This window comes from Anolis carolinensis, chromosome 1, assembly GCF_035594765.1.
Source record: "Anolis carolinensis isolate JA03-04 chromosome 1, rAnoCar3.1.pri, whole genome shotgun sequence".
Taxonomy (NCBI): Eukaryota; Metazoa; Chordata; class Lepidosauria; order Squamata; family Dactyloidae; genus Anolis; species Anolis carolinensis.
Genome location: NC_085841.1, coordinates 66,621,706 through 66,635,143, shown reverse-complemented (window position 1 = coordinate 66,635,143; position 13,438 = coordinate 66,621,706). Strand labels below are relative to the sequence as shown.

The window sequence follows — 13,438 nt, the reverse complement described above, 5'->3', positions numbered from 1 at the left end:
ACTTACTGAGTTTTTTAGTTTTATTTATATTTTATAATCTCCAGATGGCAGAAAACTTGACTTTTATGCAACAAGACACAGTATAGAAGGCACCTCTGCTCCCATAAGGTGGCAATACACACAGCGAAGAAAGCTTTCTTCCTTGCATGCATTGTGTCTGCAGATTCAGGTCCAGCTGAGCTGTTCAGAGATTTTGAGAGGCTTAACTCGGGTACCCTCTCCTCCGAACCCATTAGAATCCTCAGTAACTCACTGATGCTTTTCACAACCATTCTGCAAATAAAATCTCTTGCATAAAAGCAGACTTAGATGCTGTCATTGGAGCACAAGTCAACAACGAGGTGTCTAGCAACTGAGTGGGATTACACTGGATCAGTTGGTGAGGACTGTTGATGTGGACAAGCTGCTTGGGCAAGTAAGGAAGGCAATTACTTTCTTGATCCCTGTCCCTTTTGGCTGGTTGTCTAGGGAGGAGATGCAATTAGATCTCGAATACAATCTCAGGGAGGGGAATTTTCCATGCTGTTTAAAAGAAGTAGTAGTTAGACCACTGCTGAAAAAAACCCCTCCTTGGATTCTCTGGACCTTACTAATTACAGACCAGTCTCTAACCTTCCTTTTTGGGCAAGGTGATTGAGAAGGGAGTTGCCCTCCAAATCTAGGCAGTCTTGGATGGCACACACTTCCTTGACGCATTTCAAACCAGCTTCAGAGCAGGATACGGAGTTGAGACTACTATGGTAGCCTTGGATGATCTCCATCTTAATACGGACAAGGAGTGTGTATCTCTGTTGGGGCTTCTAGACCTCTCAGCAGCTTTTGATACCATGATATCCTGGAACGCCTGAAGGGGCTAGGAGTTGGAGGCTGTCATACCTCTCAGGCAGGTTCCAGATGGTGACGTTTGATGATAGCTGTTCTTCCAAAAATAAGCAGTTATGTGCATCCCACAAGGGGACATTCTATCCCCAATACTTTTTAATATTTAGATGAAACTGCTGGGAGAGATCATATAACTCCATGCCTTCAAAAATAGCCTTAGCTAAGGATAGCATGTCTCCTCTGAATGAATGCCTGGAGGAAGTAATGGGCTGAATGAGGCAAAACAAATTGAAACTGAATCCAGACAAAACGGGTGCTTGCCATCAAGGGTCCTAATCTGGGAGTGCAGGTGTGTCAACCAGTTTTGGATAGTTATGTTCTCCCTGAATGACAATGTTCACAACATGGCAGTGCTCTTGTATCCATCTCCAAATTTCAGCCCAGGTCGATGTGATGGTCAAAAATGCTTTCTATCATTTTTGGCTGGTACGCCAGTTGTGCTCTTTCCTAGATTTTTAGGACCTAAAGATGTTAGTGCACACACTGGGAACTTCAGGACTACAGTACTTTTTACATTGGGCTGCCTTTGTACCAAGTTCGGAAACTCCAGTCAGTTCAAAATATGGCAGCCAGATTGGTTACAGGAACATTCAGGAGTGAATATATTACACCCATACTAAAGTCACTCCATTAGCTGCCAATCAGTCTCTGGCTTTGACCTTTAAAGCCCTAAATGGTTTGGGTCCAGGTTACCTACAGAATCGCCTTCTCTCATACAATCTGCCCCAAACACTGAGGTCCTCTGTGGGACAGCTATTCCAACCAGACAACCCAACTGGCCACTGTCACCCAAATGACCTTTTAATGAGCCTCCCCACAACTGTCGAACAAACTGATGGAAGAGCTCCAACAGCTAGATCATCTGTCGGAATTTTAGACACATTTGAAGACGTATCTCTTCTGGGAGGACTACCCAGCCAGTTTAAATCACTAATTTTAAACTTGCATCTTATGTTTAATTTTTGTTCTGTGTACTTTAATATGTATTTTGTAGAAGTGTTTTAATACGTGTATGTGAACTTTGTAGATGATTGTCTGTTTTAACACCGTTGTAACCTGCCTCAAGCCATGAGGAGAGGTGGGTAAGAAATACAATTGTTGTTATTATCATTCATGTGATTACTGTAGTTTTTCACAATTCATAATCCCATTCACAAATTTGCAAATCAAATCTGTAAAACTAAAATCTGTGATAGATGAGATTTTACTGTACCTTTACAATATTTTTGTGGGCACCTGACTGGTTTTTTAAAAAAAATCTTCAAGCAGGGATTTTTCTGTGAAATACATTATTGTTCATATGTTTTGAATGCACTTTGAAATATGAATGTGTATTATTGCTTAGCTTGAGTAAAGATAAAAAGTGAGTGTACACATGATCGCTCCTGAGCATAGCCTCTTATGAAATTGAGCCAAACAAGCCCTCTGGTTTTCCAGGGAGTTGGCAATGATGAAGTGAGTGAAGAGTATTTGGCAGAAGCCTTGAGGTGAATCTGACTAATTACGTGCTGGAGTATTTGAAAGCATTTTTCACAGCAATCAGGATAGCAAAGAAACCATATTTTAGTACCATGACTTCATCTGCAAATAACTGTCCAGCGGGCCTATCACACACTGGTTCTCAAGGGGAAATGTTGACCATTCAAAAGCCCAGAATTTGCACTTTGCAGATAGATTTCCTTTAGGTGGAATTTTGTTGTTGATATAGTTTTAATGGATATAACCTTGTCTCCTGTTTTTCCAGTGTTGATAGATATTTTCAGTTTTCACTGTTTAGCAGGGTATCGAAGCATGTGATGGCCTTCCAACTCTGGATGTTTTTAGATGAAACTGAGTCTCTAGATCAATTTCAATTTGGTTTCAGGCCAGTTATGGAACTGAAACAGCTTTCAGCAGCTTGATATATAGCTTATGCAGGGAATTGGACAGGGGGAGTGTCTCTCTGTTGGTTCTCCTTAACTTTTCAGAAGCTTTTGATCCCATCAACCATAGGATTCTTCTGGACCACCTTGCTGGGGTGAGACATGGAGACACTGGTTTACAGTTTGTTCCTGGAGTGGCAGACCCAGAAGGTGGCATGGGGGACTCTTGTTCAAACCCCTGTCCTACAGGTTCTATTTTGTCCCCTATAGTGTTTATCATATAAATGAATCTCCTAAGAGAGGTCACCCGGAATTTTGGGGTGCAGTGTCATCTATATGGAGATGACATTTTTCTACTTTTAACCCAAAGCCAAGGAAGCAGTCCTGATCCTAAGTCAATGTTTGCCATCAGTTATGAACTGGATGAGGACAAACAAATTGAAGCGTAATCCAAACAGGATGGAAGTGCTTCTGGTCTGTCAAAAGGTAGATCAAAGAATGGGGACCTAGACTGGTTAAATAGGGTTACACTCCTGAAGACACAGGTCCTCAGTTGGCAGTACCCCTGGACTCAGTATTGGATCTGGAGGTCCAGGTTCCTGTGGTCATCCAGAGTGTCTTTTCACATTTAAAACCTTTGAAATCGGAACATTTTCCTTGAGATGCCGGATTTGGCCATGGTGATACATGCTTTATTTACACCCTGTTTGGAATATGATAATGTGTTCTACATGAGACTGCCTTTGAAGAGTGTTTGGAAACTCTGACTGGTCCCAAGAGCTGCAGCCAAATTGTTAACTGGTGCTGGCTAAAGGGAGCGAACACCCCCCCCCCCACCCCACCCCGCTCTTTTGCAGCAGCCTAACTAACTTTCCCCTCTCTGGAAGGGCCCTTGACTTATGGGTCATATCAAAATTGATAACCCCCCTCCAAACTATCCTCAAGTTATATATGATGTTGACATGAGTGTAGTTTTAACATTTATGAGGCATATATTGTGAATCAATGTTTCAATACAGGGTACAATAAGCCCTCTTCAAATTCTAGTTGAAAATCCTAATTGAGTTCCCCTTCCCAGTTATCCATATAATTTACTGTACTATTTCTTGGAATTGAGCAGTTAAACTGATAAAAATTTTGGGTCCAATAATAAAATTCACATCCTGCAGTTTTAAGTTAATATTCCTGTTTTCCTAAATTGTGAGATTCAAAAGAATATAATTTTGTTATTACAGTTAGTTTTATTTGTACTTTGCCAAGTTCTAGAATACTCTAGAAACTTAAAACAGATATAAAGTGCACATGGAAAAAATACAGGCTTTGACCATGTTTTCTCAATTTCAGACATTTTAAAACATATTCTATAAAAACCATGTAATTAAAACTGTTCTATAGAATGCTGCATTTTATTTCTTTGGCTTTTGCTAATTCAGTAGCTTTCATGGTTCTGTTATTTAACACTGGGTATTTGCTTATGTGGTGCTACAGTTAAAAGTATCATTTTTAATAATTCTTCATCTTTCATTTTATCTGTTTCCTTTACATGCTGGTACAGTTTGGATTTCTGCCTATATTTCCAACTATTGAAAACAATTTTACTTATGGTTGTGTAAAATGCTGGTACCTTGTTTGTTCTTTGTACCTACGTATTTAAGAAAGAATTACTGCAGTTCAATAGACAGATTCCACAATGTTATGTAATAGAATCTGTGATTTCTTTAAGGTTACTGAAACCAGTCATAGTGATAAAAGCAACTTGTCTGGAGACAGAAAGAGCAGAGACACAATTCACTTCTTACCCAATGAAATAAAGCTAATTTCTCAACCAAACAAAGAAATAGATACCAAAGAAAAGAACAGTAAAGCTCGAGAGGAAGATGATACAGAGGGAGATTCATTCTTTGATGATCCTATACCAAAACCAGAACGATCTTATGGCTGGTGAGTCAGATTTACATCTGATAAAATTTTCCTTTACATTTAATTAGTTTGTCAAACAAGTTGAAAGATCCTGTTTTTGTAACTTTATCGTAAATAAAGAAAAGACTTCAAAAATCTATAGAGCCTACTGCAAACATTTTTTCAAAGATTAGATTTTTCCCTATGCCTTTAAAATTAAAATAGTTGCTTTCATGTTTTTATACAAGGAGATGCATTTGATGATGTACTAGTGCTAGTTTCAAGAGATCAATGAATGCTGATGTGCTAATCTGCTAGTGCTTCAGATTATAATACTATGCACTAGTAATTTATAACAGGGCATCAGAATACCCTAAAAGTGGCTTTATGCACTGGCCAGTTAGCAAGGAATTGACAAAATATGGCCAGGAACTTCTGACACTGATCACCATTAATTATACTAGTTAGGGCCAATGAGGTTGCAGTGAAACAACACATTGAAGAACATTTTCAGCATATTTGAAGGAAATGTCTTCTCATAGTCCATTTCCATTCAGACATGCTTATTTTGTTGAGGAAAATTTACCTCCACTCAGAATTATAAGTAACTTAAAACCTTTTCTACTTACATTACACTACACAGTGTTAATAAAATATTTTTCAAAATGCATAGTAATTCTATGCAAGATGTTATGAGCTTTTAAGTGAATCAGTCAGAGTTTTGTTATGGGTAATAAAATCTGTTCTATGCTACGTTTTCCTGCTACTTGTGGCAGTAGGATTTTTCAGTAGCTGTTACTACGATCTGTATCCTGGTATTGATGTGCAGATTGTATAAACCAGTTATACTGTTTTGCCTAGTAAAGTATCTTAGTAAAGGTAAAGGTTTCTCCTGACGTTAAGTCCAGTCGTGACCGACTCTGGGGGTTGGTGTTCATCTCCATTTCTAGGCCGAAGAGCCGTCGTTGTCTATAGACATCTCCAAGGTCATGTGGCCGGCATGACTGTATGGAGCACCGTTACCTTCCCGCCGGAGCGCTACCTATTGATCTACTCACATTTGCATGTTTTCGAACTGCTAGGTTGGCAAGAGCTGAGGCTAACAGCGGGTGCTCATTCCGCTCTCTGGATTTGAACCTGGGACCTTTCGATCCACAAGTTCAGCAGCTCAGCGCTTTAACACACTGTGCCACCAGGGGCCCCATCAGTAGAGTATCTTATTAAAGTGTATAAAAGTAGCTAGAAACAGTGACTACTTATTTCTCTTTTTATTGCAGGAAAAATGATTCTAGCAAAGAGGGGAATGTTGCATCCTTTTCTGATGCACCTCCTTTGAAGAGTGGCCAGAGTTCTTTGTCTGGAGCACCTCCACTAAAAGGGCCTGATAGTAAGTGTAAACCCTTTGATGTGTTGAGCAGAACAGGAGTGATGGTTTCCACTGCCATGCTGGAATTATTATGATGAGTATGTGTTGCAAGGACCTTAATTCTAACAGATAAAAGGTTTCCATTTGGAATTTGATTTTGTGTAAGAAGATGTAAGAGAATTGTTACATAATGAGTATCATTTTTTGAAATGTTTGTTCGATATTTTAAGTTTTTAAATGTTATTTTAGAATACTTGCATGTACATAATGAGGGATCTTGGAGATGGGACTCAAGTCTAAATATGAAATTATATACAGGCAGTCCCCAAGTTGTGAATAAGATATATTCTGTAGGTTTGTCCTTAAGTTGAATTTGTTTGTAAGTTGGAATAGGTACATTTTTAAGGGTAACTCCAGCCATATATATATAGGGAGTTAACCCTTCCCTATGCTATTCAAAGCTTTTATATATATAATATATATATATATAATAATATATAATTTGGTTTGTTGTGGAAACAAGGATTGGTGATAACGCTCCAGTGGAGATACCTTTTCCCCATGATAACACTTTCAGGAATGAATTTCCCTTCTGAGGGGTAGATTTCTCTCACTTCCTGTTGTCTCAGCCTTGTTCTTAACTATGAGTTGTTTGTAAGTCAGATGTCTATAACTCGGAGACTTCCTGTATACCTTATACATATAGAGTATTTTGGATCTCAGAATTCTGGATAAAGAATGCTTAATCTGTATCTGCTGTTGTAGGTGTTACATTTCAAACAATCCTCAACTCAAAGCTGGAAACAAGACTGTAAAACTTCCAGAAGATTGTAGCCTAATTCCAATAATAATTCAGATGATGATGATTATTATTATTATTATTATTATTATTATTATTATTATTATTATTATTATTATTATTATTATTATGGTGGTCACTTCTGTTCAGGGGGAGACCAAACTTCTTGACTGTTTTTTCCCAGGATGAAGGGGATGAGGGAGGAAAAGAAAGATTGGTTTCATGAGTTGCTCTCTGTTAACTGAACTGTTGGGTATAAATCGCAAGACCAAACTCATAATGCTTATTTTTTTATTCTGCCATCAGATTATGAAGCATCACTTTTTTGTAAAAAGGAGTCACATATTTTAAAATTTGGATAATTTTGGTTTACAGATGCAAACTCCATTATGAAAGATGTAAAGATGGTGAATTCTAAACTTGGAACACTTGAACTAGGCAAGTATCTCTTCTGCAGAATGTAGCATGTGCCGTTTCTCTTGCCATATGTAGTTTTAACATTGTGTAGATAAATGTTGTCATTTGGCCCAACTTTTGCAGAATATTAAAACACTTGTGTTTTAAAATTCATCATTTTTCATCTCAGAAAAGCCTCTCATTGGTTGCTTTTTATTAACATGATAACATGCGACCGTACCTTGGGAAGCCAGACTTGGCCACGGTGGTCCATGCTCTCGTTACATCCTGTTTAGACTACTGCAACGCACTCTACGTGGGGCTGCCTTTGAATACTGTTTGGAAGCTTCAATTAGTCCAACGGGAGGCTGCCAGGTTAATAACTGGAGCGGCGCGCAGGGAACGTACTACTCCTCTGTTACGCCAGCTCCACTGGCTGCCGATTAGCTACCGAGCACAATTCAAGGTGCTGGCTTTAGCCTATAAAGCTCTAAACGGTTCTGGCCCAGCTTACATGTCCGAACGTGTCTCCCGCTACGACCCACCTCGAAGCTTAAGATCATCAGATGAGGCCCTGCTCGCGGTCCCATCAGCCTCACAGATGCGGCTGGTGGGGACGAGAGACAGGGCCTTTTCAGTAGTGGCTCCCCGCCTATGGAACGCCCTCCCCATTGAAGTCAGGCAGGCTCCCTCCCTCCTATCCTTCCATAGGAAGGTTAAAACTTGGTTGTGGGGCCAGGCTTTCAAATAAGAATCAGCAGCATTAATTACTATTATGTATACTGGAACTCAATTGACAGACCCAGTCTTTTAAACTTGAGCATGCCTATCTGTATTTTATAATGCGTTTTATGAATGTTTTATGTAAGTTAATTTTTTTAACTGATTTATAGTGTATTGTACAGTTTTTATATATGTGTTTTATTGTAAGCCGCCCTGAGTCCCCTGTTGGGTGAGAAGGGCGGGATATAAATATTGTAATAAATAAATAAATGGGCCTGCAAGTTTAAGAACAGAATTTACTAATGCTCTTCTTTGATTGCTTACAAACAGGCGATGAAGATGAATATGCAGATGACTTCAACAGGTAAGAAAATAACAGTTAAATTCCAGTTCTGGGATTCTGTGGGTCCATTGTGCCAACATAGGCAATGATGGCAGGAGGAAAAGGAAGTAAGACACCAGAGAAGCAGGCTGTTCAAAGATTTCAGGTTTTCCTTTGCCATTGCTACATCTCCCTGGTCAAAACCCTCTAGCATAGTGCCCTCACAGGACCCTAGCCTTAGAGTGCTACATTTCAAAGAGGCAAAGACTTGTCTGAATTTGATACATCTCCTTGAAAATGTTTAAAAGGATAATTTATGGATAATACTAAGGCATGAACTGTTCAGGAGTGGAATAGGCTGGTGAAGTCTCCTTCTCTGGAGGTTTTTAAGCAGAGGCTGATGGCCATCTGATAGGGGTGCTTTGAGTATGTGTTGGCAGAATGGGGTCAGAGTGGATGACCCTTGAGGTTCCTTCTGATTGTATGATTCTATGAATAAAACACACTCTTCTTTAAAGAATTTCTGATTTTGTACTCTTTAATTTTTTTACATTCTAGATTGTATACATATTTAAATGTACAAATAATCTTCATGATTTTTTTTATCAATTTTAAACTTTTTCCTATGATCACATCAGATGTAACTAAACTAGAAGTCAATAAAGTCAGAAGTCAATTCCAAGTAAATTAGTGGGGGTTTTTTTGTAAAAAAAATACTTGGAATTTGAAGTGTCAATTCATGAACTTTCTTCCATATAGATGTTAAACAATCCAATTTGCATGTCATTTTACATTTTACATATTAGTCATCATGTGTTGCCTAGTTTGTTGTACATAATGGTTCTACATAATTATTCTAAAAAGAAATAAAGCTAGAAACTTGTTGTCTAATATATTTTGCTTGATAATCCAAAAATCAAGTCTTTTGTCAGATACTTAAGAGATTTTTTTTTCATATCTAATTCGGTTCATAAGGACTTGTCTAATGTTTGGCCAAAAAGATTCATCGTTTTCATCTTTCAACTTTTCCTTTTGTTAGTACCAGTCATCGGTCAGAGAAAAGTGAAGCCAGCATTGGTGAAGAAATAGATGATATTTCTGTAGAGTTAGAAGACTTCAATGCCAGTGATAAAGTATGACATTTATATTTCTTCATGGAATTGGGGATATATCTGTTTTCTTATTGAAACAGTTAGGAAAGGTGTTTGGCTGTTCTTGTTTAGATTCTTACATGCTGATTGAAAGCTGTAGTTAGTGTGAAAAATGATTGAGCAAATTCAGATAACACCTTGAACTAATTCCAGGTCTGATTTCAAATTTGAAAAAGGCTGTGGACACGTTTGTGCCTCCAAGTCCGTGGCAGAATTGTGGGTTCAGAAATCCACATTTTAATGTGACAAAGCTTAAGACAAGTCGGTCAAAATATTGTGCCTCCCAGCCTCTCATTTAACATTTCATTTGTATTCCATCTAAGCAGATGAGTGACTTAATGGAAAATCTATTGCAGATTATGAAAATGCTCACAAGAGATTGGAATAGTTGCTTTGTGTAACTGTCAGCCCTCCTGTTTTTAGAAAAAAAAAGTTGTAACTATTAGTTTTTTTTTAGCATTTTTCAGAAATTGAAAAAGAAAAATATGAAAGATGGTTGAAAGTCAGTCTTTACAACATTTTGGATGACAGTATCATAAATACCCAGTTTTTTTTAGAATTCTATAACAAAACATGAATTTAGTGTTTAAAAACATTCTGTCTGCTTGGATGAGGGTTAATAAAGCCTCATGCCTAGTGCAGGTGAAAACAATCCACTGATTAAGAATATTTTGTAACTTCACATACACATAATTTAATTCTTGACTTTGGTTGGTGTATTAAATACTCATTTGTAAATATTGTGTTCTTTATTTTCTTTAAGACTTAATCTGTAACCTGCTTTAGGCTATATGGGATTTCAATTCTCTTTTTGATTAAAAATGAATAGTAGCAATAAATTGTCTGCACTTCTTACTGTATTTCCACAAAAAAAGACTGAGTTTTTTAAAATTACTTTTTGCTCTGAAAGACACACTAGGGCTTATTTTCAGGAGATGTTTTGTTTTTTCAGGTACAACAATCCGTATTTATTCATGTTCAAAAATCTACATTTATTCAAATACAGTCATGTCATCTTCTGGAAGATCATGATAACATTCTGTCAATAATACTTATTTATTTTTCATTATATGTCAGTATTGTAATTTTATAGTTCAATGTGTCCGTCCTGTGTTGCAGCGGATGTACTATCGGTAAATGCATCCCATCTGGCTGATGATCTTAACTGGGGCTTATTTTTGGAGTAGGACTTATCATATATTCTGATCATTCTGAAAATCATGCTCGGTCTTATTTTCTGGTTCAATCTTATTTTCAGGGAAGCAAAATACTAATTTCATTCTTACTTTAAGAATCAAAATTATGTATTTAGAAGTGAATTATTGGATTCAGTACAACATGGACATAGGATTGTCCTGCTAGCTGGTCATAGAGTACTTACATTTCAAATCTTGTTGATAAAATTTAAAAGGAGGGAAGATTTTTTAAAAAAGTCATAGTATAAATGATAAATTACAGCTAATGCTTTGGTATTTCCTTCCTTTCTAGCTTGAAGACCTCACACAAGATTTCACCATTTCTCAGTTAAGTGGTGATGCAGATTACATAGAAGATGTTGCATGAGTAGAAAGCTGGAAACTTAATTTGTTCCATTGAGGACCTTTGTAGGGTCTGTTTTAAGACAATCACTCTGCCGACATATCCCCTCCCCAATTGTGCCTTGTGTTTCAAAGGGGGAGAATTCAACCACCCATACATTATTTGGAGGGGGAAGTTTTTTAAAACTTGGAAGAACTGAAAAAAAGTTGAAAGTATAGTAGCTGTCTACTCAAATAAATCTTTTATGCAAGATATTGGATAACTTCCTAGATGATGTCTGTTGCAGGCAACAGACACACTAAGATAATTCATCTGCAAGAATTTGGAAGAAATCAGCAAAACAGTTGAAAAATGGCAAACAGTTTGATGTTACAGTAACCATACAGTCTCTTGCTGAAGAAACCAAGCAGATGCAGTGTCTGACTGTGATCTTTTGTTGACCCGATAATAACTTACCAATTTCAGTACAGTTTCATTCATAGCTATTGAAATGACTTTAGCACCCAGAAGATGTGACCCATTCATCTTCAAAATGGACAATTGGGATGCCTCACACAAGGAATATGAAAACAAAAATAAACACAAATAAAAATGTGTATGAATCCCCAAGATTTCTAGTAGGTCCCTTGTTGCAGCTTAGGTGCTTAGTTCTGCGTGGCCAAGATTACTAGGTACTTCTGAAAACTGCAGCTGAAATATGAGCCTTAACTCTAAACTTATTTTTATATATTTAAACATTTGTTACTCTAAGCTAGCTTTTTGTTTGTTAATTTAATGAAAGCAGTGAATGGTTATTAGCATGAGGTTTTTTTCTTTGAAACACAGCTTAATACAGAATAAAACATTGTTGCAAGAGAGACTGTTTCAAGTTGAGAATGTTCTGTGATTAAAAAATCATTTAAAATAATTTTTGTGTATGCACATGTGCCTGTAGTGTTTGTTTTTATTTCACAGTATATTTTCTAAGTAACATTCAGTCTGCTTGTAAATCTTAATGTGTGAACCATATTGTCTGCATCTGTGAACGTAAGGATATAAAAACAGCAAGCATCCATACCTCACTCTCTTTGAATTAATTTACAGTCAGGCTGAAAAACATGTTGAACTTTAACTACCAACAGATGTAATAAGCATGGTCAGTAGCCGGAGATGTTGGGAGATGTAATCCCCTTTTCTGAATGAGCCATGAGTCTTTTTTATTTCAAAAAGATCAGGTTGTACATAGCAGTGCAGGATTGCAGGGTCAAAGAACAGGATTCAAGGATTGCATATTTAATCTCAAATTCTATCCCTCCTCTAACATGGACACTTATGGGTAAATTGAAGTGGCAAGAGAGGTGGTAACACACATTTTTTTTTGAAATATGGTCAAGAGGGACATTCTTTCAGCAATAATTTACATATGATATAGTTACATTATGTTCTGGTTACTTTGTGAAACTGAAGCTCCAAAAGCACATCTTTAAGTATTGTAAAACTTTTCAGATACATTTACTTTTTAAAAAGCTGACACCTTTTGTAGCATTTTAGTTCCTGGTAAGCATTTTCAAGGGAAGAAAAAATTCTGAATAATTATTGCATGTGCCTGCATATTACTTAAAAGGCAAATGAACAGCCATCAAGAGACATTAACCAAAAAGATGTAAAATTCTCTCAAATTAAAAGTATGTGTAGCCAGAGAGGCTGCATAGGAATGATTTCTATAGTGATAGATAGTTTGGGACTTCAACACTCTTGACCATCTTGCCAATATCAGATAAATGGTTTTTTTAAAAAAAAAAATACCACCACCACGATGAATTCTTAAAGCCCAAGAGAATGAGGCACAAAAATGGAACTCTGTTTAGTGGGAGGAAAGCTTATGAGAAACTCGAATAATTTGATACTAAGCTGGCACTTTGCTAGACGTAGAATCACCCTACCTCTTACACATGGAGTTTACAAGGAAGGAGTTTTGTTAGATGCGGTCCATGTTAGAAGGTGTAATTTCAAGGACCTGTTAGTAATTTAAAGTTTGAGGAAGATGCTGACCTTTGGATAATAATAGCTAAGATTCATCCAAAATTTCTCAAGACATTTTGTCTGAGAACGATAAGAGTCCCCCTTCTTGTAAGCCTTTAGAACCAGATCACTGCTTACAGAATTTGTACCTATTTTTTCTAACTTTTTGTTGGAGACCAACCCCTCAGAAAAGATATAGGACTTCGTGTAAGATGTACAGTGATAAGCTTCCAGTGTTGCCTATTGATACTGCAAAAAAACCACTAATGAGCTACTGAGAGAAACAACAGGAGAAGCTTTCCTCTTTCAGTGGCCATATTATGAATTGCCTGTTTTCAAAATGCGTACCAGATGAATGAATAGGGAGTATCTTATTGCCTCCTGATTTTTGTAACAGTCATTTTTTAATTCTATTTAGGATTTTACAATGCCCTATAAAATAATGACATGCTCCCAATTTATTATGTTTAAAGAGCAAAGAACTCTGCGCAACCCTGT

The 13,438-nt window shown here is 37.1% G+C and overlaps 1 protein-coding gene across 3 annotated transcripts in view; it reads left to right on the top strand.

Moving 5' to 3' along the window:
* Positions 1-11,846, top strand: part of cep43 (centrosomal protein 43) — a 30,325-nt gene extending 18,479 nt beyond the window's left edge. For all 3 annotated transcript variants that reach the window (XM_062976252.1, XM_008124793.3, XM_008124788.3), the window contains 6 exons: positions 4,468-4,685; positions 5,921-6,030; positions 7,184-7,246; positions 8,258-8,291; positions 9,289-9,382; positions 10,889-11,846. In XM_062976252.1, the coding sequence (XP_062832322.1) occupies positions 4,468-4,685; positions 5,921-6,030; positions 7,184-7,246; positions 8,258-8,291; positions 9,289-9,382; positions 10,889-10,963 (594 nt within the window). In that variant the 3' untranslated portion in view covers positions 10,964-11,846. The remainder of the gene's footprint in view (positions 1-4,467; positions 4,686-5,920; positions 6,031-7,183; positions 7,247-8,257; positions 8,292-9,288; positions 9,383-10,888) is intronic.
* Positions 11,847-13,438: the final 1,592 nt, after the last annotated feature.